A 27,522-nucleotide genomic window follows, 5' to 3' on the forward strand; every position below is an offset into this window, starting at 1 on the left:
TCTCCTGGATAAAACTTCCCATAACTTGCCACTCATAAAACTCATGTTTAAGGTCTTGACAGGACTGTATTATACACATCTCAACCTTTCAATCACCTGGTCTTTTCTTCCCCAAGTGTGATGACCATCAGATTAAGCATTCTTAACTTATAGGCTATGCCACCCATTCCTCATTCGGAATGACCTAATTTGGCTGTTTTTAGAGAAGGGGTTTACCTATAGAAACCTCATTTACAACAAAACTGTACTAGGTATCTCCAAACAACCAATGGTTATTTTTCAAAAACACCTTAGACAATACAGTAACAGTGTATTTGACAGGACTTTATGATTTTCTGTTAAATAAGAGAAAAGTAAAGAAGCCCTCTTTTCTTATTATCACAAAAATGCAATTTCCGCCTAAATTAAAGCCATGTTTTCAGGGTTATATTTCAGGATTTTTTAAAGTGAATTACTTTCTGACTCTTTTGTGATGTAGGGCAGACACTTGTTTTATACTTCAGCAAATATTATGAGGAAAGGAGTGAGCATTCTCAAGAAATTGGCTTTTTTGTCATATTTCCCTTATCCGAACTGGCCTGATTTGTCCCTTTTTCAGAGATTGGGGTAGTTGTAAAGAATGCCCCCCAAAAATAATTTTGCCCCAAAATAAAAGTTGAAGACAATCCATTTCATGAATGGGAGACCCTGAAGATTTAAAAAAACATTGTTGTGTTTTGTTCTACCTCGGGTAGGGGTATCTCGAAAACTAAAGCCTTTTTTGAGGACTTGCTGCTAGACTATCTGTCCTTATGACCCTCGCAACAGATAAGGAAAAACTCCCCAAAAAACCCCTTTAACGGGGGAAAAAAACGGTAGAAACCTCAGGAAGAGCAACTGAGGAGGGATCCCTCTTCCAGGACGGACAGACGTGCAATAGATGTCGTACAGAACAGATCAGCATAACAAATTAACAGTAATCCACATGACACAATGAGACAGAGAAAGAGAGAGAGAGAGAGAGAGAGAGAGAGAGAGAGAGAGAGAGAGAGATGCAGGTAATGACAGTAGCTTACAACAACATTATTGAAAGTAATAATATTATAGTTATAGTTCTGGCTACTGCGGTACAGTATGTTGAAAGTATATATTAATATCTGGCAGTATACATGTGTGACAATAATCATATGTGTATAATAACAGTAGAAGTATGACTAATGACTAATGATGGCAGCAGCAGCAGGAGGCATCTGGCAGGACCACGGCAGCAGCACAACCACACATGTCACGCTGTCCAGGCACCGCTGCGATATGAGTTAATCTGAGAGACAGTGGAGCACAAAGGCTCCGGAGAAGAAGCCGAGTTAGTGACATCCAGAATGGCCGAGTTAGCAAGTTGCAGTAACAGGACACGAGAGAGAGAGAGAGAGAGAGAGAGAGAGAGAGAGAGAGAGAGAGAGAGAGAGAGAGAGAGAAGGAGAGAAGGTGAGAAGGTGCCCGGTGTATTATATATATGTATGTGTGTGTGTGTGTGTGTGTGTATATACAGTATCTCACATAAGTGAGTACACCTCTCCCATTTTTGCAAATATTTCATTATATCTTGTCATGGGACAACACTATAGAAATGACACTTTGATACAACTTAAAGTAGATGTCATCTTCTAGGTGTGTTTTGGGTCATTATCATGTTAGAAAACTGCATTGCGGCTCAGTTTCTGTAGAGGAGCAATCATGCTCTGCTTGGAATTAATGTTTCCCTAAATGAAGCAAGCTCCCCAGAGCCGGCAGCACTCATGCAGCCCCAAACCATGATGCTGCCACCACTATACTTGACTGTAGGCAAGGGACAGTTGTCTTGGTGCTCTTCACCAAGGTGCCAGTAGTGGTGGCAGCATCATGGTTTGGGGCTGCATGAGTGCTGCCGACTCTGGGGAGCTCGGCTCATTTAGGGAAACATGAATTCCAAGCAGAGCATGATCGCCCCTCTTCAGAAACTGAGCTGCAAGTTTTCATTATCAAGTTTTCCAACATGATACTGACCCAAAACACACCTAGTAGATGACAACTGCGTTGCTGAGGAAGCTGAAGGTGAAGGTGATGGACTGGCCAAGTATGTATCCAGCCCTAAACTCACCTGTGCACCTGTGGGGCATCCTCAAGCTGAAGGTGGGGTAGCACAAGGTGTCTTCACATCCATCTGCTCCATGATGTCATCATGGAGGAGTGGGAGAGGATTCCTGAAGCAACCTGTGAGCTCTGGTGAATTCCATGCTCAAAAGGGTTAAGGCAGTGCTAGATAATAATGGCTGGCACACAAATATTGACACTTTAGGCACAATTTGGACATGTTCACTGTGGGGTGTACTCACTTATGTTGCCAGCTGTTTAGATGTTGATGGCTGTGTTTTGAGTAATTTTCAGAGGAAGGTAAATCTATACTACTATACAAGCTGTACACTGACTACTTTAAGTTATATCAAAGTGTCATTTCTATAGTGTTGTCCCATGAAAAGATATAATGAAATATTTGCAAAAATGGGAGGGGTTTACTCACTTATGTGAGATACTGTATGTGTGCAACACTTTTGTTTTTGCTTCCATTTTTCATGAGCTGAACTCAAAGCTCTAAAACATTTTCTATACACACAAAAGACCATTTCCCTCAAATATTGTTCACAAATCTGTCTAAATCTGTGTTAGTGAGCACTTCTCCTTTGCCGAGATAATCCATCCCACCTCACAGGTGTGGCAAATCAAGATGCTGATTAGACAGCATGAATATTGCACAGGTGTGCCTTAGGCTGGCCACAATAAAAGGCCACTCTGAAATGTTCAGTTTTATCACACAGCACAATGCCACAGATGTCGCAAGTTTTGAGGGAGCGTGCAATTGACATGCTGACTGCAGGAATGCCCACCAGAGCTGTTGCCCGTGAATTGAATGTTCATTTCTCTACCATAAGCCGTCTCCAGACAGTTTGAAATTTCAAGATGGCAGCCATTTTTCACCTTAATGGAATGATTCAGTGATGTAATTATTCAGTTGGTGATACAAGCGTAATAGTAAAACAAAGCATAGAAATGGAATCATTTTTGTTTTGCTAAAACCTTACCTGGTTACCTGTTACCGTGCAATTCTGTGTCTCTTCTCTTTCTCTTCTCTTAAAAAAGGAGCGTGTCCGGAGTGCAGCAGGGAGGAGTAATGAGCAGGAGAAGCCAAGGACCCCTCCCTCCAGCTCCTCCTCCACAGGGTTTACTCTTGGCAGGCCACGGGCCTCAGATGCACGGAGGGCCCCTGAGGGGGATGAACCTCACATCTTAGGTTAGCATCACAGTGGCTCTTGACAGAAAGCCATACAGTGCATCTGCAAGTACTGCATGTAGGAGTTGGAGCTGAGACACCTTTAAAGGTCTTTAATCTCTGTTAATAGCTGTTTGTGCCACCTTCTGTGTTTTTCCCATCAGAAGACCATGTGTGCCTGCTGGACTGCATTGCCCTGGACCTGCAGGAGATGGATATCTTTGCTGCAGAGCGACTGCCCCATCAGCCTAGGGACAGTGGTGGTAAACCTCCTGAATCCTCAGATCTTATCTTCCCTTCATACTCTGTCCGTCGCACCGGAGACAACCTGCTGAAAGACTGCTGCCGCCTCAAGCTTAAAGTGGAACGCAACCTGGACAAGTACGTCCTGCTCTTTGTTTAGGTATTTTACAGTGAAATGGTGTTGAGGGCTGGTCCTGCACATGGTCTCAATTTGTCCATCTATTATTTTTAATACTGACATTGTCATATTTCTGTGTCTAAAGAAAATATTTGATAGAAATTACATTATACTTACCGCTCATACTGTACAACAATCTTAGCCTGGTTCCAGACCATAGACCCCGCCCACTCAACTGAGTAGGCTTGCGTCTCTGGTCTGGCATACTGCAATGAATTTGCGATTTATCTCGTCCAAACGATGGAAGGACCAATGAATGCCGGGGGTGGGGGCGGGTCTAGCGATTAGCCAATCAGCGCCACATTAACGATGCTATCGAGGTATTTCGCTACTACTCGTGTTAATGGAGGACCAAATTAAGGAAGCTGCTAAACTGGATTGAACAGCGATGTAGCTGGGTGTGCACGTCACAACGACGGAGACATTTTAAACGGGCAATGCTCGCTTGTTTTCGGCACCCCCGAAGCATGGATACTAATGACGTCAGATTCTGGGTGAGTCGTTGATCTCTACTGATTGGTTAGGGAAAAATCAAATTCCCTCCCCCTTGTAAATCGCCTTCAATGGAGGCCATGTCAGACTGAAGGTTCTGGGAGCTTCTGTCTGACACTCAGGCTACAACAATCTGCAAGTAGTGACCTGCTGGGCTTGCCAACAACAACAACAACAAGGGTCCTATCTTAAGCCCCTTTTAAACAGGAATTGTGCAGGAAAGCCTAGTCTCGCCACTAGACAATCAGAGATCTCCGCCTTCTGATAGTCTGGGGACACTCCTTTCTAAAGTGTGTTTAACACACCGGCAAAAACGGCCGGCAACAAAGCAACGCCTCTTGCATTTTTGAAAAGGACATGCCTTCTCGGAAATGTGCGCTCCCCCTTTTCTCGTCCGCAAGGAAACAAACACACAGACAGTTTGAAAATGGATGCCGAGAGATTTAAATCTGTTTTATCAAACGTGTGCTCATCCGTGAAGAAAATATTTTTTCCAGCGGATGTCTGAGTTACAACATGATGGAGCTAACTGGAGTAGTTTCATGTCGTATCCGACAACGGGAGGCTTTTAACAGATGACGTCCTGTTAGCTTTGCTGCTGCTGTTAGCTGTCCCTGTCAGCTGCAGCCATTGATGCTTTCTAGAAATCATGATTTCCCAAAACTGAATAAATACCACGCATAGCAACACAAAACTGCTTTGCTAGCTCATGTTGTAACTAAGATATCTGCTGGAAAAAATATTTTTTTCACGGACCGTTTAATGAGTTATTACCTATTACAGACACTGCTAACGGCTAAGAAATAGTAATGTTTGTTCAGTCATTGTGTTTATAGACTTTACAAACATCGGATTGGTCTAAACGGTGATACAGTGATGTGAAAAATGCGATATACATATATATATATATATATATATATACATATATATATATATATATATATATATACATATATATATATATATATATACAGTACAGGCCAAAAGTTTGGACACACCTTCTCATTCAATGCGTTTTCTTTATTTTCATGACTATTTACATTGTAGATTCTCACTGAAGGCATCAAAACTATGAATGAACACATGTGGAGTTATGTACTTAACAAAAAAAGGTGAAATAACTGAAAACATGTTTTATATTCTAGTTTCTTCAAAATAGCCACCTTTTGCTCTGATTACTGCTTTGCACACTCTTGGCATTCTCTCCATGAGCTTCAAGAGGTAGTCACCTGAAATGGTTTTCCAACAGTCTTGAAGGAGTTCCCAGAGGTGTTTAGCACTTGTTGGCCCCTTTGCCTTCACTCTGCGGTCCAGCTCACCCCAAACCATCTGGATTGGGTTCAGGTCCGGTGACTGTGGAGGCCAGGTCATCTGCCGCAGCACTCCATCACTCTCCTTCTTGCTCAAATAGCCCTTACACAGCCTGGAGGTGTGTTTGGGGTCATTGTCCTGTTGAAAAATAAATGATCGTCCAGCTAAACGCAAACCGGATGGGATGGCATGTCGCTGCAGGATGCTGTGGTAGCCATGCTGGTTCAGTGTGCCTTCAATTTTGAATAAATCCCCAACATTGTCACCAGCAAAACACCCCCACACCATCACACCTCCTCCTCCATGCTTCACAGTGGGAACCAGGCATGTGGAATCCATCCGTTCACCTTTTCTGCATCTCACAAAGACACGGCGGTTGGAACCAAAGATCTCAAATTTGGACTCATCAGACCAAAGCACAGATTTCCACTGGTCTAATGTCCATTCCTTGTGTTTCTTGGCCCAAACAAATCTCTTCTGCTTGTTGCCTCTCCTTAGCAGTGGTTTCCTAGCAGCTATTTGACCATGAAGGCCTGATTCGCGCAGTCTCCTCTTAACAGTTGTTCTAGAGATGGGTCTGCTAGAACTCTGTGTGGCATTCATCTGCTCTCTGATCTGAGCTGCTGTTAACTTGCGATTTCTGAGGCTGGTGACTCGGATGAACTTATCCTCAGAAGCAGAGGTGACTCTTGGTCTTCCTTTCCTGGGTCGGTCCTCATGTGTGCCAGTTTCGTTGTAGCGCTTGATGGTTTTTGCGACTCCACTTGGGGACACATTTAAAGTTTTTGCAATTTTTCGGACTGACTGACCTTCATTTCTTAAAGTAATGATGGCCACTCGTTTTTCTTTAGTTAGCTGATTGGTTCTTGCCATAATATCAATTTTAACAGTTGTCCAATAGGGCTGTCGGCTGTGCATTAACCTGACTTCTGCACAACACAACTGATGGTCCCAACCCCATTGATAAAGCAAGAAATTCCACTAATTAACCCTGATAAGGCACACCTGTGAAGTGGAAACCATTTCAGGTGACTACTTCTTGAAGCTCATGGAGAGAATGCCAAGAGTGTGCAAAGCAGTAATCAGAGCAAAGGGTGGCTATTTTGAAGAAACTAGAATATAAAACATGTTTTCAGTTATTTCACCTTTTTTTGTTAAGTACATAACTCCACATGTGTTCATTCATAGTTTTGATGCCTTCAGTGAGAATCTACAATGTAAATAGTCATGAAAATAAAGAAAACGCATTGAATGAGAAGGTGTGTCCAAACTTTTGGCCTGTACTGTATATATATATATATATATATTTGTGTGTATATATATATGTACATAGCTAAAAGCTCTGCTGGTTTTCTACCCGGAAGTGAACAAGTAAAAAGACGTGTAGCTCAGCGTGTGACGTAAACAGTGACGTGGGAGGGAACGCAGTGGCGGTTCCAGGCCAGTTTCAATGGGGGGGCCAAGCTAGGGCCAGTCCTTTTGATACAGGGGCACATACAAATACGGTCAAATATCTAAATCTGAACAATAAGATATATATATGTGTAAGGGGGTCCGGGGGCATGCTCCCCCGGGAGAAAATTTTGTATTTGATTTAAAGGCATCAATCTGGTGAATTCTGAGAGCAAAGTTATGATGGCAGAATATGCCTAGATTTCAACATCTTTGTGCTTTTTATGTGTGAAAAATGTTCCATTTTTACTGATAAAAACACTAGTTGTACTATGTTATGGTGAAGGGTTACACTTAAAATACGGCCAAGTATTAGTGGTTAAACATTTCAGTAATCAAAAGAAAAATGACTGACGTACTGATCTGCCTCTGGAGGGCTATTTTAATATTTAAAATCATGTGCAGACAAAATATTCTTTTAAAATTCTCACACTCACAAGTACAGTTCCAGATACGCAAAACAATACAAAATACGCAAAACGAAAGGAAAACAAAAGGTGAGATTCAAATAAATTACACACAAACAGGCACAAATTACTGCTTTCCTCCCTCCCTCTCGATTTGCAAGTACAGCACCCTGAATCAGAGCATTTCAAAAGCCCTCAGGTAGTTGAATGCCTCTGGGACAGGCCCATTTATAGCAACCCACTGGATCCGTGGCGTGCGCGATCCGGCCGAGGCGCGGGTGCTGGAGCTAGCAGCCATTCAAGAAGCTGCTCCACCAGCCGCGGCCTAGAAGCGGCTCGGCGCTCCGCTCCGCTAAAATTACGCGCCGGGTCTATTTCTGACGGCACGTCAATTTGCACAGACCAAATGAGTCAAACAGGAAGTCAGGCGCAGAAAAGGCGAGTATCCAGTCGATTTTCAAAATAAAAGACCCATGAAAACTGTGATCGTATTTCACATCACTACACAAACATGATGTGACAGGCATGAGTCAAATGAAAAGGAAAAAGTTTTCAGAGCTTACCTCAATGGTGCTGTGTGTTGCCGTGCAGGCTCAGAGTTGTCTTAAATACAGCCACACAATTCTCTACTGATGTGTTCTGGGTGTTTTCAAGAATGCTCACGAAGTGGATGTCAGTATTCCTCAATATTCCGCTTAGAAATGCGGTCTGCTCTATCAACTCAGGCTCACATTAGCGCTAGGAGAGCGACGTCTGTGGTGAGGCCAGGGAGGGTGAGGGGGAGGGAGGGGGGAGCCGAAGAATTCCCAGTAGGAGCTCCAGCCGGTGCGCTACAGAGTGACGTTCATTCACCGGAGGCATTTTATATCTGGCCAATTTTCGGAGACTGTGGCAGGGCAAATTAGTCAATGTATGGGAAGCACTAAACACTAGAAAACTCAGGCCCTTTTCCTTCTTGTGTGGTGTATTCTGCATGATTCACTGGGTGCGCCTCTTTAAGTGGTCCGATCGGCAACCTGTTGAGAGTTCCGTGTTCCCCCTCCGACTCCTCGGCGGGGGGGCCGGACTCGGAGTTACGGGGGCACTGGCCCCTGCTGGCCGACTGGATACTCTCGTCTTTTCTGTGTCTGACTTCCTGTTTGACTCATTTGGTCTGTGCAAATTGACGTGCCGTCAGAAATAGACCCGGCGCGTAATTTTAGCGGAGCGGAGCGCCAAGCCGCTTCTAGGCCGCGGCTGGTGGAGCAGCTTCTTGAATGGCTGCTATTAGCTCCAGCAACCGCGCCTCGGCCGGATCGCGGACGCCACGGATCCAGTGGGTTGCTATAAATGGGCCTGTCCCAGAGGCATTCAACTACCTGAGGGCTTTTGAAATGCTCTGATTCAGGGTGCTGTACTTGCAAATCGAGAGGGAGGGAGGAAAGCAGTAATTTGTGCCTGTTTGTGTGTAATTTATTTGAATCTCACCTTTTGTTTTCCTTTCGTTTTGCGTATTTTGTATTGTTTTGCGTATCTGGAACTGTACTTGTGAGTGTGAGAATTTTAAAAGAATATTTTGTCTGCACATGATTTTAAATATTAAAATAGCCCTCCAGAGGCAGATCAGTACGTCAGTCATTTTTCTTTTGATTACTGAAACCACTAATACTTGGCCGTATTTTAAGTGTAACCCTTCACCATAACATAGTACAACTAGTGTTTTTATCAGTAAAAATGGAACATTTTTCACACATAAAAAGCACAAAGTTGTTGAAATCTAGGCATATTCTGCCATCATAACTTTGCTCTCAGAATTCACCAGATTGATGCCTTTAAATCAAATACAAAATTTTCTCCCGGGGGAGCATGCCCCCGGACCCCCTTACACATATATATATCTTATTGTTCAGACTTAGATATTTGACCGTACTTGTATGTGCCCCTGTATCAAAAGGACTGGCCCTAGCTTGGCCCCTCCATTGAAACTGGCCTGGAACCGCCACTGTATGTACTTGTGTGCACCCATGGGAGTGTGGGTCTTAAAATGATGTGTGGTTAGGTTCATAGTTTGCTGTTGCTATTTCGTGGCAGCAGAAAGCGATTGTGCCATTTACCCACAAAACCTGGTCTGAAGTCTGAATGGCACAGTATTTTCCTGCTATTTAAAGGGTGTATTACTCAGATAGTAAGATGCACCTACAGAGACAGGTTCACAACATGCATACGCTCTGGTGTAAGGGACTGTACATACGCTGCATCTTTAACTGCCAGGAAAACACAAGGTGAGGTGCTGGGTGTTACCCTTTTGCCTTTTCTGTGACAGCTTTCAAGAGCGCAGCAGCAGGTTGTGTCAAAAAGTGTATCATAACCTATTTACCTGAAATCCTGAGTGCAGAGTGCATGCGCTGTTTGTGTGTAGGCCTATTGTCCATGGGACAGTTGTAAAGCTCGGGGTAGCCCTGCACTAAAATAATCAACTTCTCCTACATATTTATCACAGACTGATATTTACAGATATCTGTAGGCTGTGATTGGTTGTTCCTCATCACCTGACATGTGGTGCACTCCGCTGCATTCCAAAAGTTGAATTCTGTTTATCTCAGGGCACAGCCATCGCACCCTGAAAAATAGGTGCTCAGGAATGCATATATGCTGCGACAGTATCATTGTGGTGTTTGAGCACATCTACAGTGCATCTACATTAAAAACAATGAATTTGAGGGCGCAAAAAATGCGGCAAGTGTATGGCCCCTTACACACACAAGGATGCATGGATGGGGTGTGGGTGGGTGAAATAATTCATGATTAATGAGGAAAATGTGAAAGACATTCTGTAGAATGCAGAAAGCAGAAAAGAGCTGCAGAGCTGCTGTCTGACTCCCCATTAAGAAACACTGTTGTTTTTTTTCCCTGTTAAAGGGGTTTTTTGGGGAGTTTTTCCTTATCCGCTGTGAGGGTCCAAAGGACAGAGGGATGTTGTATGCTGTAAAGCCCTGTGAGGCAAACTGTGATTTGTGATCTTGGGCTTTATAAATAAAATTGATTGATTGATTGATTGATTGACTGTGCACATTTACACAGAAGGAGCAGCGTAACTTAACTGATTATTTCAGAAAAAGTTAGTTCTGTTTCCTCTGTGAAGTTTACAACTACAGGTCATGTTATGCCTCAAACGCATGTATGATTAGTTAAGGGACTACCTTAAACTACCTCTTTTTCAAAGTGTCATTGGATATGCCCATAGATTTAGTATAGATACAGTATAGATCAATGGAACCCGTAGCTCGTAGCCCATACAAGCCCGTAGGCTTCTATCTTCTTTGCACCTGTAAAGTGGCATGCCCCCAAATGATAAAATATGAGAAAAAAATTAAGTTCCAAAGGCTCTACTGTGGAGCCTTTCTTTGGCTTGCTATTTGTTTTAATACCACTGACTTGCTAAAGCGCTTCTGGTTTTAAACTGCATTTACTCTTTGTCATGAATATTGGGGGATAGCTTAGGGAGAGCAGTTGCTCACAAACAAACTGGGCCTGGTTATCTTGAGACATAGTTTATTTTCTGTGAGGAAGCAGTAGTTCCTGATGTGCCCAGTGTCAGTATAAGACCATACTCATAATCCAAAGTCCTGCTTGTGTTTGTTGTCAGGGAGCTGAGCCATGCAGTGCCTGACATGTCCATCCATGGCAGCTTGTCTTCGGTACACTGCTCTCTGGACTTGAAGCACTACCAGCTGATCAGAGGGCTACTGGAGAACAACCTCGGAGAGCCTGTTGAGGATTTCCTGCGACCCTACAACCTACAAGACCCCAGCACCTACGTGAGAAAACAGGCAGCCACATGGCCACTCTGATCAACAATCACTTCAGTCTGTGCTACATGTCGACATATTTGTAGCAAATGCTATTTTTGCAGACACTGACATTGTATAGCTACAGCAGCTTTGTCCAAAGTTTTGTGAAGAACAAGCTTCGAAATGGGGCCCACATAGGGTTTATAATTTATTGAATGTTTTGTGAGGTGTTTTATACTTCTGTCTCTTTTACTGGTCATTTTGTGTCTTTACGATGTAGTTTTTACCAAGTAGTCCCCACTGGAGGTCCAAATCCATGGATTAATGTTTTTGTGTCTCTTCAGACGGTGTTAAGTGGAGATGTTTACACCAACTTGTCATTCCTGGTGGACATGATGGATGTCAGTCTGGAGCTCTGGGACAGCCCCACACCCACTGAACAGAAACGCTCATTAGCAAGGTGGGGCTTTTCTATCTTTTTACCAACAATTCAGTCCAGATTTGCTTTCTTTACAAACTAGTCCATACCCGGGCATGTGTTATGTATAGAGGAATAAGAAATAAAAAACAGTATATTAGAGGAGATGCAAAATCAGAGCACTGTAAATGCACTGTGTAATAAATATTAATGTAAGACTAGTTTGAGAGGGCGGAAGTTCGTTGCATAGATCAGCCTCTCATTGGGCGGAACGAGCCACCTGCTGAAGTCCCGCCCTACCACCTCCGGTTGTGTAGCAGTTTTCTACTGTTTTCAACACGTCCTTTACTAACTTTTGCGGTGTTTGATCTTGCGGGGATGTAGCCATTTTTCTGCCATGGTTTGTGTCCTGTAGGCAATATTTTTGTGGGCGTGTTACACCAAAACCTGTTTCCCCCCAGCAATATTTTTGCAAGCGCACTATTGCTGTGGCACCGCCCAGAATGATTGTGATAGGTTGAAAGAAATACAAGCAGCCGGGGCGTTTTTTTCTCTAATCTTAAAGTGAGAGTTGGCCCAGCAAGACCTTTCTTTTCTTGAGAAAGGTCTGGTGAGCGAGACTAATGTAAGACAAACAATGCACACTGTATTTACAAACATGCTTTATGGCAAAATACGTGGAGCATAGTTTTGGCTGACGGCATGGAGGCATTGAAATTGCATGTCCCAAGTGGTCTCCGCGCACGCACAGCTCGCGCTGCTAATGGTGCTGACAGTATGAATGGGTAGTGGAAACGCGAATATAAACAGTAGAAATGTAGGAAAAATGCAAAAACGGCATTGTGGCTGTCTGCACATGACCAAGATGAAAGCCTATGTGCAAGTTCAGAGAAATAGGTCAAAGCAGTGAGGAGGAAAATGGATGATGACAGAAGGACGGACGGAGGGACAGAGGTTTCTCCATTTAATAGTAGGATTCCAAATATATAAATAGTTGTACATGTGATTTACTGTGGAAAGCATCAAGAGGCACACAAATAATTGTTTAAAAAATTACAGATTACTCAGATTTTTCTCACTGAAGCCCAGGTGCCAGCACAGCATATGCACTTCTATTATTATCATTGTTATTATTATTATTAATAACAATAATAATAATAATAATAAACTTTATTTGTATCGCACTTTTCAAATCACTGCTACGAAGTGCTTTATGGCACAGATAAAATAGTATACACCATCAATATAAAAACATTACATTAACATTAGCATTATCACAATTAACCATAGCTGTAAATGCACCATGCTAAGCAAGCTAGCAGCTAGTATTAGGGTTATCTCTGCTCTTTCGTCCAAATATGGTCATTTCTGGCTCCGAAAATCCGAGATGGCAACAGCTACATTGACAAATTTGAGCCTTCCAAACAGGAGTCCACAAACCAATGGGTGATGTCATGGTGGCTACGTCCAATATTTTATACAGTCTATGATGAAATATTATGTTTATGTTTCTCTTGCAAAGGTTTGACTTCATGAAATCCAAGCTGCTCTTTGAGAGTTTCTCCAATGGATCTAAGTCTGTCAACCTGGTGTCTCACTCCCTGCTGGCATACGACACCAGGTGCACAGGGCTAAATACAAGCACGAGTAGATCTGATGGGACAAGGCACAACGTCTTTGACTGCATCCTCCAGCCATCCAAAACAGGAACTAATCGGGCATCGCTGCAGCTGGAACTGCATTATAGGTATCAGTGGAGAACTTTGAGGCCCATGGAGCATTTACAAACACAAGTAAAAATACAGATTTTAGATAATGTTAGATAGTAAAGAGTTGATCATATAAATGGTGTTCCACCTTCCCTTAGATCCACACGTGATTCCTCCTGCTTCACGGTGGTCCTCAACAACCTGAGGGTCTTCCTCATCTTTGACTGGCTCCAGCTGGTGCGAGACTTCTTGCGTGTGCCGGAGGAGAAGGCATCGGGTGGTGCTGAGCCGCATCGGCGCTGGCCCAGTAACACCAGCACTGACTCATGCACCACCAGCACCACTGGGGCAGTCATGCCAAAGACAGTCAAGAGTGGTGTGGTCACCAAGAGGTCCACAGTGCCGGTCACACAGGACCGCTGCCTGGAGGTCAAGATCAACGTCACAGGTCAGATGAGAATGATCAGTGACTGAGATGATACATTTTTGATTGCTTGCAGGTAGTAACTATTTAGTATTGTCATGCTTGGAACACTCTGATTACTGCCAAAAAAACACCATGAATTCTCCTGGCAACTAAGTACAGTAGCAACAACTTTGTTATGATCTTAAACATTAAACAGTATCTGGCACTGAAAATTCAAGAAACTACCTCAATAAGCCAGTGACCTCCCAGGGTTTATGAGGGTTATTTGTGCACAGCATATGCCATTGTAAGTATTTTATTAACTGTGAAGATGTCATGAGCTGGACCTTCACCAAATAAAATGTTGGCATTAATGTTCCCCTGGATTTTGAACTTCAGGGAGCTGCCCAGAATAAGTTGTAAGTGACACAGTTCTTTACATATGAATTTGACCTGGCCTGTCTATATCTTCAGGCACAGAGTTTGTGGTTGTGGAAGACTCATCCTGTCTGGATACTAACGCCATCATTCTAAAAGGCACCACTGTCCTCACCTACAAACCCCGTCTGCTGGACAGACCCTTCTCTGGCAGCCTTGCAGGAATAGAGGTGACATCTCCCACTTTCACAGCACCATGTCTTTGTCAGACATTTCTGATGACAGCACTAGTTTTACCACTGCCACCATTAATCAGGATTCTTTTATTCAAAGTATCCCAATCTCAAAGACACCACTTATTTAAATAGATAAAGAATGAACTGAAATACTGCTGCTGCTATTTTTGCTCTACTATACTACCTATACCTGTACTTGCCATTGCAGATACGGTTATTTCTGGAAACTGGTTTCAGTTCTATTTGTGTTACTGATCCTATTTCAAATACTGTTATCACTGCTGCTAAAACTGCAACCTGTACTATAACCCTACAACTCCATCTCCTCCTGCTCATTCTCCTCTTACCCTCGATGGCCAAAAAGTACACAGTGAAGCTCAGTACATAGTGCTACTAACTACTAACCAAATATTCAGATCATTTTATTAGCTTTGATTCTGAGGTGCCTTGTCACCCCCAGGTGTTCTCATGTCGGCTGGGCAGTGAGCAGGAGACGGCGCTATCTATCATTGACCCAGTCAATGTTCAGGTGGAACTGTGTGGTAGCCCCACATACCAAAGCAGCTCAGGCCTACTGGACGCCTTCAATGTGGAGGACATCCCACCGCTGCTGGAGGTCAGGGATGAGCACTCAACCAAAATAAGACATGCAACATGTAACTGGGGAAAGCACAGTGTGGTTAGCACTGTTTGGATGAACGGATAGAACATGTAATTGTCACCAACTACATTTACATGAACAAAATATTTTGTTTTTTTCCCATATTCTGAAAAAGACAATATTCCTACTACAATACTCCTACTAAGCTGTTTACATGGCTAATGATAATGCATATTCCACTAATATCCCTGTTAACATGCAGCCATGTATTAATGTTTGAGTTTTGAGACATTAACGATTAGATACCCTGATGTGGTTTATCACATCAAAATACGGAAAAGTGGAATAGCTGGTGATTCTTGTGCCATTTGCCCGATGTTTCCTACCAGTGGGCTTGTTTGACTGCATGAACTCAGACTCCTGCCTCCTCTTTCAGCCACCTTCTTAAAAAGGCCAATGTTGCAGTATTTGCATAGATCCAAAAACCTGTTCATCAGTCTTTTAAAAGTAGGTGTGTTTTTACTTCAAACCAGAAATGTGGGCTTTTCTTTTGGGCTTGCATCTCTACCCCAGCCTTACAAACTGTTTGTGAGTTGGTTTGTGTACAGTGTCTTCATGACAACGCACAGAGCCAACTGTAAACATGCAAGACGTCGTGTGTCGCAAACTGGAGTAAAACTCCAGTTGAGATTCGTATAATGGACATGTCTTCATTGGAAAATACCACATTCAGAATAAGGCCTAAATCAGAATATCCAAACGGATTATGCTGTTTACATGATATATCAAATACAGAATCTTGTTATATTCAGGATAAACGTAAACATAGTCACTGGGGAGAGTGAGGGTCAATGTAGAAACACAACATAGCTTATAAATGGGCATACTGCTCCTATAACACATCCAAAATTTTGTACCTATTGCCTTCAAGTGTTTGACAATTTTGCTTAGTCAAATGTACAGTGTTCCTTTTGGTCATAAGCCCAAAATTCAGACTCTTTACTGTTTATTACACCCACGTGATACAAATGATATTTTTACTTCTTGATCAGTGTTAAAGTCTGCCAACTTTATTTTATTTATTTATTTGTTTATTTATCAGGGACAATGCATATTAATGAACAGTGAAATGTAAATATGCCGGAATTAGCCAAAAGGCTAGTTTTCATCCGCAGTCCCCGGCCGGATCTGAGGTGGCAGCCTAAGTAATAAAAAAGTTAGAACAAGTTTAAAACACTATAATTGCATGCAGTTTAAGCAAAAATATAGTAACAGGTAAACATAGCAACAGAAACATAAAAGCAGAGCAAGTCAAGACTCTACAAGTAACAATTACAAAGCAGTCTAATTCACAAGAAACAAACATAGACTGCAACAAACAACAGCAAGACAGACATAAGCAAAAGAATATGGCAGGCAGTTGTTAAAGAGCAGACAGAGGCAGCAGTTGAGTATTAATGTGTACAGGTTTGATTATTGTATTATTATAACTGAGTTCTCTGATGTGTACTGGTACTGTATTCCAGTCCTGCGACGCCTTAACTGAAAATGCTGAGTGGCTAAAGGCACTTTTCCTAATGGGTATGACACACTCTCCTCATTGCCCGGTTATTGCTTGACCTCTGTGTGATGAAGTGGAGGGGGAGCAGTGTTCATTGGTTAACTCCAGTGGTTTTTAAATAGTTTTAAAGATGGCTCTTAGAAGAGTAACCTGTTGATTTCACTTTTATGAAGTTTTTAGGCATAAGAGACAAATTACAAGAAATGGTCAAAGCCTATGCAGCAGTATTGTGACTTTTAGTATCTAGTATGGGTCAACTCCAAAAACACTGACTCCTACATTTACCATAATGCAACTCACTAGTGTCTGTCATGAGACTCTTTCTGTCTGGTAAATGCCCACATCTCACAATTGTTGGGAACTGGAAATGGCCAAAAATGAACAAAAGTGGCACAAGTAAATTGAAAGTGGCCGACTTGCTGTTGGGGTTAGAGCATGGTTCCAAGAGGCTTTTTTGTACATGCTGGGCTGTTACATATGCCTACCAAGTGTCATACTTCAAGGTCAAATGAACTCTGCCTTTGTCTTATGGCTTTTTTGACCAGGTTTGAGGTCAGTCTGGTCAATTTTGTAGGAGATGTACATCAAAGTCTAAAACGTCATTTCCTGTTGCCAGCAGGTGGCGCTGTACTCATTACTCATTACTAACTGTTGGCATATAGATGTGTTCCTGGTGGGAGTGTCATCATTCCTGTGAAGTTTGGGGAAAACTGGTCCATGTATGCTGGAGTTATAAACTGCTTCCTTTTTTTGTGGCGAGACCCCTAAGTTTGACGCCTTGCCACGGTCACACAGTTTGACTAAAACTCAAGCCTGTAATAACTTTTCTTCTTCGAGGTCTTTCATGCATTAAAAAATGAAATACACTTGATGGAAAAAAAACCATTGTTATTCATGATTTATTTTGATTATATAAACATTTAATAATTTTGATCGGAAGTGTAATGTGATGATTGACAGCAGAACCCTTTAATTGGCTATTGTTTACGGCCGGTGCACAAAGTCACACCGGATGCTTGGAATGCAGCGTACTGTGAGGGTGCTCATGCTGTGGCGAAAGAGCGGAGGGAATATTAGCAAATGTCAGAAAAATGGGAAAATGCAAGTTTCAGCAGAAGTGGTTGGATGAGGAACTATTCAGAACCTGGTTAAAGCCCGTCAATGGTAAACCCGGAGAGGCATTGTGCAGTGTGTGCAAAAAGATCTTGTCAATGCGGTGTAATCACACATGCTGTCAGATAGTCACAAGTCGGCGATTAACGGCAGGCAGCAATTAACTGTGCTGAATTTCTTTGCCGTGACCAACAACACAACTTCTGCTGTCGCCACCACAACTGCAGCTGCTGCTGCTACCACCACCACACCTGCCGCTACAGTGACCGCCTCCAGCCTTTTCAGGTTAGAGTTAGTTTTTCACATCATTCTTCAGGCTGGTTTTGTTATTTTTGAAATGTGCAAATAAATTCTGAGACTGTAAACTGTCTTGTGAGCAGAGGGTAGAGTAGCCAAATATTGTACTCAAGTAAGAGTACTGATACTTTAGAACAATATTACTCAAGTAAAAGTAAAAAGTAGTCATCCAAATAATTACTTGAGTAAGAGTTTATCCCAAGCTTTCTCTAAATAGTCAGCAAGTACGAATAATTTATAATCAAAAATCCATTTGAGCCTCTCAGCATCATTCAACCACATCAAGTCTAAATTCTTACACCTGTTAAATAATTTCTGATGCCACTCATGATACAGAGGACAATAAAAAACAAAATGGAACTCATTTTCAATATCATGTAATTACGTACTCAGAGGTGGGTAGAGTAGCCAAATATTGTACTCAAGTAAGAGTATTGTTGCTTTAAAACAATATAACTCAAGTAAAATTAAAAAGTATTTTGCATTAAAACTACTCTGAAAAGTACAATTTATCCAAAAAGTTACTCAAGTAAATGTAACTGAGTAAATGTAACTAGTTACTACCCACCTCTGCTTGTGAGCCATTTCTAATTCTCTATAGAGTGACAGTTAATGTAAATTTAGATTTTCTCAAATATTCAAGATTAGCATATATATATGTAAAATAAATAAAAAACTGTATCTGCAGTTGGACATGGGCATTAAATTTGTTAAAAGTTGAATTAAAAAGGGCATTACATTAAATTAGATTTGCTGATACCTGCAGAAACCCTGAGATAGCTTCATTGTGTTTGTGGTGTCAAAAATGTGATCACAGTTGCAGGTTAGAAAACTGGTGCCCCCAGCTGTTTTCCAGAAATTTCTCATCTCAATTTACATAGGACTGAATGAGAAAAAAAGTTTCTCTCCCTTTGCTTGGAAGCTCACTGAGCCAAATGTGTATACAAGTGTAAGTGTGAATGATTCCATTAGCACATTTCTGTGACCAACACAAATTTTTCTACATTTTGATGTATAAATGTGTATGCAGAATGAAAATTGTGGCAGTGAGAGCAATTTGTTAAGAAATTTTGAGACTTGGAAGTTGGAAATCAGCACCAGCCACTAACCAAATGCTGGTAAAATATGCAGGTAGCTGCAAGATTTTCTTCACTTATCAGTCAAAAAAGCAATGGTAATCTATTGAGTGGTTGATAGATTTTGTTATCCACTGGCCACTGTGGCAGGTGGACCAAAAAGTTAATTTTCAACCCTGTTTGGAGATAAAACAAAATGTTATTCACTGAGCTCGCCAGAGACAGAGGTCAACCTGAAGAGCTCTGTTGTCGTTACATCGTATGTAGCTCAACCTTTAAGTTATGACTGCATATTTTGAAGATCCTGATCAATTCACAACAGTAAAATTGCATATGCATTTCTTTGTCATTGTTATTTTCATAGTTATGTTCTTGCTGGTTATCTTTATGATTATTTTGTACACTTCACTAATTAATATTCCCATTATTACTATTCAACTCGTCATCAGTCACTAAAATGTGCTGTCATCCAACATTGGGGTTTCTGAGAGCTGCCAATCAGCTGTCAAGCTGTCGTCTGTTTGCCTCTCAGTCAATGTGATGTATCTTCCAGTGTGCAGAGGATTGTGGGTCAGAATAGCCAGAAAAACATGCTGGCTTGCATGATTGCAAAATGCGACCAGATATAGGAGAACATCCTGGTATTTTTGGCACACTATATATTGGGACATATAGTACAGGCCAAAAGTTTGGACACACCTTCTCATTCAATGCGTTTTCTTTATTTTCATGACTATTTACATTGTAGATTCTCACTGAAGGCATCAAAACTATGAATGAACACATGTGGAGTTATGTACTTAACAAAAAAAGGTGAAATAACTGAAAACATGTTTTATATTCTAGTTTCTTCAAAATAGCCACCCTTTGCTCTGATTACTGCTTTGCACACTCTTGGCATTCTCTCCATGAGCTTCAAGAGGTAGTCACCTGAAATGGTTTTCCAACAGTCTTGAAGGAGTTCCCAGAGGTGTTTTGCACTTGTTGGCCCCTTTGTCTTCACTCTGCGGTCCAGCTCACCCCAAACCATCTGGATTGGGTTCAGGTCCGGTGACTGTGGAGGCCAGGTCATCTGCCGCAGCACTCCATCACTCTCCTTCTTGCTCAAATAGCCCTTACACAGCCTGGAGGTGTGTTTGGGGTCATTGTCCTGTTGAAAAATAAATGATCGTCCAACTAAACGCAAACCGGATGGGATGGCATGTCGCTGCAGGATGCTGTGGTAGCCATGCTGGTTCAGTGTGCCTTCAATTTTGAATAAATCCCCAACAGTGTCACCAGCAAAACACCCCCACACCATCACACCTCCTCCTCCATGCTTCACAGTGGGAACCAGGCATGTGGAATCCATCCGTTCACCTTTTCTGCGTCTCACAAAGACACGGCGGTTGGAACCAAAGATCTAAAATTTGGACTCATCAGACCAAAGCACAGATTTCCACTGGTCTAATGTCCATTCCTTGTGTTTCTTGGCCCAAACAAATCTCTTCTGCTTGTTGCCTCTCCTTAGCAGTGGTTTCCTAGCAGCTATTTGACCATGAAGGCCTGATTCGCGCAGTCTCCTCTTAACAGTTGTTCTAGAGATGGGTCTGCTGCTAGAACTCTGTGTGGCATTTATCTGCTCTCTGATCTGAGCTGCTGTTAACTTGCGATTTCTGAGGCTGGTGACTCGGATGAACTTATCCTCAGAAGCAGAGGTGACTCTTGGTCTTCCTTTCCTGGGTCGGTCCTCATGTGTGCCAGTTTAGTTGTAGCGCTTGATGGTTTTTGCGACTCCACTTGGGGACACATTTAAAGTTTTTGCAATTTTCCGGACTGACTGACCTTCATTTCTTAAAGTAATGATGGCCACTCGTTTTTCTTTAGTTAGCTGATTGGTTCTTGCCATAATATCAATTTTAACAGTTGTCCAATAGGGCTGTCGGCTGTGTATTAACCTGACTTCTGCACAACACAACTGATGGTCCCAACCCCATTGATAAAGCAAGAAATTCCACTAATTAACCCTGATAAGGCACACCTGTGAAGTGGAAACCATTTCAGGTGACTACCTCTTGAAGCTCATGGAGAGAATGCCAAGAGTGTGCAAAGCAGTAATCAGAGCAAAGGGTGGCTATTTTGAAGAAACTAGAATATAAAACATGTTTTCAGTTATTTCACCTTTTTTTGTTAAGTACATAACTCCACATGTGTTCATTCATAGTTTTGATGCCTTCAGTGAGAATCTACAATGTAAATAGTCATGAAAATAAAGAAAACGCATTGAATGAGAAGGTGTGTCCAAACTTTTGGCCTGTACTGTATATATACTGAATTTAATCACAGTTTGATGAGAAATAGTATGTTCACACTACATAAGGGCACGGGCTGCCATTTACAAACTCATACAGACAAACTTAATCTCATGCAATTAATGTCTTGCATTTGAGGTTTCATGTGAAACAGTTCATATTAGGAATTAGTGTTGAAGGAGGTTCAACAAACTCTGAGTCTAACCCTGAACTCTGAGTTGATTTACCCTGAGATGGAAAACACTGAGTTACCGGTTCCAGAACAGCCGATTTGAGTTAGTTCAGTCAACTCTGAGTATGTTCACTCTGAGTTAAGCCGACAATAAAAAGCCATCATCAATGGAGCTCCGACTCCACGATTCACCATGGCAACAGGTAAATAAAAGACAGCACCTCCATTTTGCTCATTATGCTCACTCAGAAATATTAACATACTGTGTAATCCCCAGTATTAGGCTATAGGAATTATGTTCCATCAGTGCGACCAATGACATCAGTGATAGAGATCATTAGTAATTGATACTACGTGTCTAAAGCTTCATACCGATTTTTAAAATTTAAATAATTAGGCCTACACATTATGTGCAAAAACATTTGGGAGCTGCTCTAACAGACTGACAGTCTGATCCTTGTGCACAGTGTTATAAACAATAATAAATATAAAAAGGACAGAGGTTTGTTTCTGAGCTGAGGATGAATTCTCGCTGTGTAATATTTGAATGTAAAGACAAAAGTTGATGTCCAAAGAAATGGTTGATGTGCATAAATTCAGTAACTTAAGACAGTCCTGATATCCAGCAGGATTTAGACTGTGACAGACGGTAAATCTCTGCTAATTAATGCGCTTTGATACAAGCTTTGACACGGACTGAATGAATGAGGAAATGAAACAGCGTGTAAGAGGGAGGAGACAGAGAAAAACCTGACCAGTGAGCAGGTTAGGTTCACAGACTCAGTTGCCATGGTGATTGACTCAGAGTTTGATTTACCTCTCTTTCTGGAACTGAAAACCCAGAGTTTCCCTCATTTCAGGGTTAACATACTCAGTTTTCACTAAATCCACTTTCTGGAATAGGCTACCCCTCTGGCTCCACTCAGTTTTCCAAACAAAGCAGTCTCTTGCCACTCTGGTGTTATCTCGTGCTGCATTCACTGCACTCGGACATTGGAGATTCCCGCTCGTAAATGTCAAATTGGCCATAACTTTTCTTTGAATTCGTTGCTTCCAACTGGGGTGGCAGCAGGGGTGGCATGGCTTTCTTTTAGGGTGTCATTTGCCACCCCATGCCACCCTGGTAGATCAGCCCATGCATGGGGACATAATTTGTGCTGATGGCAGCGCAGAGGGTGTGCCATAGCACCACAGCTCTTACATAGTTAGGGTCAAATGCACAGGACAAGTGCAAAATCATTTCTTCCTCTTCTATTTGGGTCAACCGATGATACTAATAATAATCAAAGTCAATTTTGCTTTTAGAATATTGAATTATAGTGTATTTTTCAAAAAAGCAGTTAGTGGTATATGATCAAACTGGTATCTTATCTTTAATTGTGATTAATTAAATCATATAAATTAAACAAGAACACCTTAAGAAATTGGGAAAAATGTTGATCTTTATTGATACAAATACAAATATTGTAGGTTAAAATTCCCAACTTCAGGGCATGGAGTGCAAATTGAAACTTAAAATATAAAAATATATTAAAAATACAAATAATACAAAATACATAGAACCAATTCTATGGCTGCCTACCCCACTCTCCCCTATCTCATAAAAGTTTCCAGAGATTTTCATAGTCATGCTTTTTGTTCTCAACATTTCTTGCCCTTGCTTGCTGGCCATAGTTATCCTCTATGTGAAGAAAACAAGCACATTATGGTTTTGTTCGAATGACTGAGCAGAAATCTTATGCAAGCACATGACATTACTCTTCCAGTTGATTTTTAAGAAAACTACATATTTTCTTGATAATGCCCAACATTCAAGTGTGGATTTAAAAATACACTGAAGATAAAATAGTTTTGGGGCTGAATTTAATTTCTCACCTTCCTTTTAATATCACTGTTTAACACTATGGGCCCTAGGCCTTTTTGGAGTATTTTTCCTGCCTTTACTTTTAAGCTCATATCACAGTCATTATAAAGGCTACATACACATGTTTTATCTTGTTTTTTTCAGGACAATGTGGGCTATCCAGATTTGCCATCATTCCATGTCCTTCTATGTGCCTGTATTTTATATTAATTTTTATATCAATAAAAAAGACAAATCCGTGTTACTAAATTCTTACATTTTTACATGTATCTCAGCATAGCAAGTTGGAAGTTGACATATTCTGCCATATATGAAGAACCATGATGGTGGGACATTCTGTCACTTCACAGCTGTCCAAAACATGTGGTTTGTGCCAGACGGACATGATAGCCAGTATTTTTTCATTATTGCAAGAAATTCCATTGACTCATTCACAAGTCAAAAAATGTGTTTTATCTGAAAGAAACATGCAATTCAAATCATTGATGTCATCCATTCCAGACACTTTTGTTGAAAATCATGTCAGTACATTCCCAGAATTAATATTTTTATTTGATCTTGGCATGAACAGTTATCTAGTGTCTAGTGTAAGAAAGCGTTTTGGCTCCCAAGAGAGCTCTTTAGCGTGCATTTTGGCTCCCAGGAGGGCACTTCAGCGAGCATTTTGGCTCCCAGGAGGGCACTTTAGCGCTTTTTCAACAATTGGGCCATGAGGGGGGGCCCAAGTTGTACTGCTTGTTAGATGGCAATCCAGCACAATCTTTACTGCGCTATGTTTCAGTGGTTCAGAGGAATTTGTTTGTCCTTGTAGAGTTACGGCCGGGGTCCACCGGGCACGTCAGCGGCGCGACACGTCTGCAGCGCGAGTCCTGTAGCAGCTCGCCCCCCTGTTAATCAATTACAGCGGCTCCACCGGCAACGGGAGCGGTGCGACAACCCCCGTCTGCCGCGCGACAACTCTCTATTTTAGGCGGCTCTTCTATTTTTGTCGCGCTACGCTCCCCTACACAACCCTCCAGCAGATAAAAACTAAATGCTATAGTGTGCTAAACGAGCACAATGTGACAATGTGTTTTTAAATGAATAAACCATTATCAGAGGTGATATGTGATGACTTTTTTTTTTTTTTTTTTCCCCCATGCATTTAGCCATGTTTATCCGTGACATTGTGTAAATGTCCGTGGCAGACATTTAAAAGTGAGTAGATGACAAACAGTACAGTAAACTTGTAGATAAGCCTCTCGGCTCGGCAAACGGTAAACAACCCCGCTGGCTTCTCTACGTGTCGCTTCCGTACGCAGTCAGTGGAGCCCAAATGAATACGCCGCGATGCTACGCTGACATGACGCTTTCGTTTGCAGCCAGTGGAGCTTACAGTACAGGCCAAAAGTTTGGATACACCTTCTCATTCAATGCGTTTTCTTTATTTTCATGACTATTTACATTGTAGATTCTCACTGAAGGCATCAAAACTATGAATGAACACATGTGGAGTTATGTACTTAACAAAAAAAGGTGAAATAACTGAAAACATGTTTTATATTCTAGTTTCTTCAAAATAGCCACCCTTTGCTCTGATTACTGCTTTGCACACTCTTGGCATTCTCTCCATGAGCTTCAAGAGGTAGTCACCTGAAATGGTTTCCACTTCACAGGTGTGCCTTATCAGGGTTAATTAGTGGAATTTCTTGCTTTATCAATGGGGTTGGGACCATCAGTTGTGTTGTGCAGAAGTCAGGTTAATACACAGCCGACAGCCCTATTGGACAACTGTTAAAATTGATATTATGGCAAGAACCAATCAGCTAACTAAAGAAAAACGAGTGGCCATCATTACTTTAAGAAATGAAGGTCAGTCAGTCCGGAAAATTGCAAAAACTTTAAATGTGTCCCCAAGTGGAGTCGTAAAAACCATCAAGCGCTACAACGAAACTGGCACACATGAGGACCGACCCAGGAAAGGAAGACCAAGAGTCACCTCTGCTTCTGAGGATAAGTTCATCCGAGTCACCAGCCTCAGAAATCGCAAGTTAACAGCAGCTCAGATCAGAGAGCAGATGAATGCCACACAGAGTTCTAGCAGCAGACCCATCTCTAGAACAACTGTTAAGAGGAGACTGCGCGAATCAGGCCTTCATGGTCAAATAGCTGCTAGGAAACCACTGCTAAGGAGAGGCAACAAGCAGAAGAGATTTGTTTGGGCCAAGAAACACAAGGAATGGACATTAGACCAGTGGAAATCTGTGCTTTGGTCTGATGAGTCCAAATTTGAGATCTTTGGTTCCAACCGTGTCTTTGTGAGGCGCAGAAAAGGTGAACGGATGGATTCCACATGCCTGGTTCCCACTGTGAAGCATGGAGGAGGAGGTGTGATGGTGTGGGGGTGTTTTGCTGGTGACACTGTTGGGGATTTATTCAAAATTCAAGGCACACTGAACCAGCATGGCTACCACAGCATCCTGCAGCGACATGCCATCCCATCCGGTTTGCGTTTAGTTGGACGATCATTTATTTTTCAACAGGACAATGACCCCAAACACACCTCCAGGCTGTGTAAGGGCTATTTGAGCAAGAAGGAGAGTGATGGAGTGCTGCGGCAGATGACCTGGCCTCCACAGTCACCGGACCTGAACCCAATCCAGATGGTTTGGGGTGAGCTGGACCGCAGAGTGAAGGCAAAGGGGCCAACAAGTGCTAAACACCTCTGGGAACTCCTTCAAGACTGTTGGAAAACCATTTCAGGTGACTACCTCTTGAAGCTCATGGAGAGAATGCCAAGAGTGTGCAAAGCAGTAATCAGAGCAAAGGGTGGCTATTTTGAAGAAACTAGAATATAAAACATGTTTTCAGTTATTTCACCTTTTTTTGTTAAGTACATAACTCCACATGTGTTCATTCATAGTTTTGATGCCTTCAGTGAGAATCTACAATGTAAATAGTCATGAAAATAAAGAAAACGCATTGAATGAGAAGGTGTGTCCAAACTTTTGGCCTGTACTGTACATTTAGGAGAGTTCAGTCTGTCTGCTTGAGCAGGCCACGTTCAGAGGGCTACTGTTGCAGCTCCTGCTGGGAGCTTAGGCGAGTAAAAGTTGGTGAAGGGCTTCAGCTGCTCCAAAACCCACCTCTCTGGAGGTTCCAGGAGAAGAGAGGAAGAAGAGCAGAAGCATTCTTCTTTTGTTAGCTTGGTGACATTACAGGGGGTCACATGTCACATCTCACAGTGGCCAATCATGTTTAAATGGGCAAGTTTGATACAAAGCTGTGAATAAGAAGGGGCCCATGGGAGAACAAGTTTATTTGGCTTTTCTTTTGTCTGATGAGCAAATAAGAAGAACAGAGAACAGAAGCCATTTTAAGATGCTGAACTTACAGGACACACATGCTCACATGTCCAGACTAAAGCTGCACAAATGAATAAATCATCTGTTGAGTCCAGTGGTCTCAACACACTCCACGCCAGTTTGTAACACAGGCTTTCTCTCATAAACATATAGTAAAAGTCTTTTCCTCTGACTTGACAAAGCAAAACCACAGAAATCATACAATTGTTTTCACAGGATGGCTAGTACTCACCATTAGTATTTAAGTGACTTTGACATAAAAACATTTAAAAGGATTACCCCTTTAAATGTGCATGTGATTCTCTGGCAGATTCAGTTTCCTGCTCTGGACATCCGCCTGTCCTACAACGACATACAACTCTTCTTGGCTATTGCCAAGTCCATTCCTACTGCCAGCTCTCCACTGTCCTCTGACTCTGATCCCACCTCTGTTGCCAGCACTGGGGCCACAGCTACAGCCAAAGACAGCTTTAGGCAGAGGACTGAGGCCCTCATAGGTATGTGAAGACCAGGCTATAGAGTTGATTTTACTCTTCACGGTCTAAATGTGTTTTCAGAAGCTTTCCATCCCAAACAAGTTTAAAATCTATTTTTTTTTTTTTTTGTTGCAGTTACTATCAGTGTCCAAAATGTAAATGTTGGCAAGGCTACAGTTTTGTCATAGTGATGGCATCTTGTTATTCCAGTGCTTATTCCTGTTCTCAGAAAAGCTGATTATGAATGTGTGTTTTGTCTCCACAGAGGGCCAGCTGACCCGTTTACAAGACCTTGGTTTCAGGAAAGAGGACTGCAAAAGAGCTTTGATCCACTGTAAAGGTGTGTTAGGCCTTTAACACTGTTCTCCACGCTTGGCAACCTGACAGTACAACTTACAAAGTCTTTTCACCATTATTTCATGAAAACCCATATAAGACACCGTA

General features: G+C 42.0%; 2 protein-coding genes across 7 annotated transcripts in view; one reads left to right on the top strand and one right to left on the bottom strand.

Annotated features, from left to right (window-relative positions):
* Positions 1-27,522, top strand: part of vps13d (vacuolar protein sorting 13 homolog D) — a 396,056-nt gene that overhangs the window by 263,059 nt on the left and 105,475 nt on the right. For all 6 annotated transcript variants that reach the window (XM_049581624.1, XM_049581623.1, XM_049581627.1 and 3 more), the window contains exons 26-35: positions 3,154-3,304; positions 3,448-3,664; positions 10,992-11,163; positions 11,481-11,596; positions 13,077-13,301; positions 13,422-13,711; positions 14,144-14,277; positions 14,744-14,899; positions 26,913-27,099; positions 27,344-27,418. In XM_049581624.1, the coding sequence (XP_049437581.1) occupies positions 3,154-3,304; positions 3,448-3,664; positions 10,992-11,163; positions 11,481-11,596; positions 13,077-13,301; positions 13,422-13,711; positions 14,144-14,277; positions 14,744-14,899; positions 26,913-27,099; positions 27,344-27,418 (1,723 nt within the window). The remainder of the gene's footprint in view (positions 1-3,153; positions 3,305-3,447; positions 3,665-10,991; positions 11,164-11,480; positions 11,597-13,076; positions 13,302-13,421; positions 13,712-14,143; positions 14,278-14,743; positions 14,900-26,912; positions 27,100-27,343; positions 27,419-27,522) is intronic.
* LOC125892003 (immunoglobulin superfamily member 21-like) overlaps positions 1-27,522 on the bottom strand; it is a 437,371-nt gene that overhangs the window by 149,682 nt on the left and 260,167 nt on the right. The gene's annotated exons all lie outside the window — the stretch shown is intronic.

Source organism: Epinephelus fuscoguttatus, linkage group LG7 (assembly GCF_011397635.1).
Source record: "Epinephelus fuscoguttatus linkage group LG7, E.fuscoguttatus.final_Chr_v1".
NCBI classification, from domain to species: Eukaryota; Metazoa; Chordata; class Actinopteri; order Perciformes; family Serranidae; genus Epinephelus; species Epinephelus fuscoguttatus.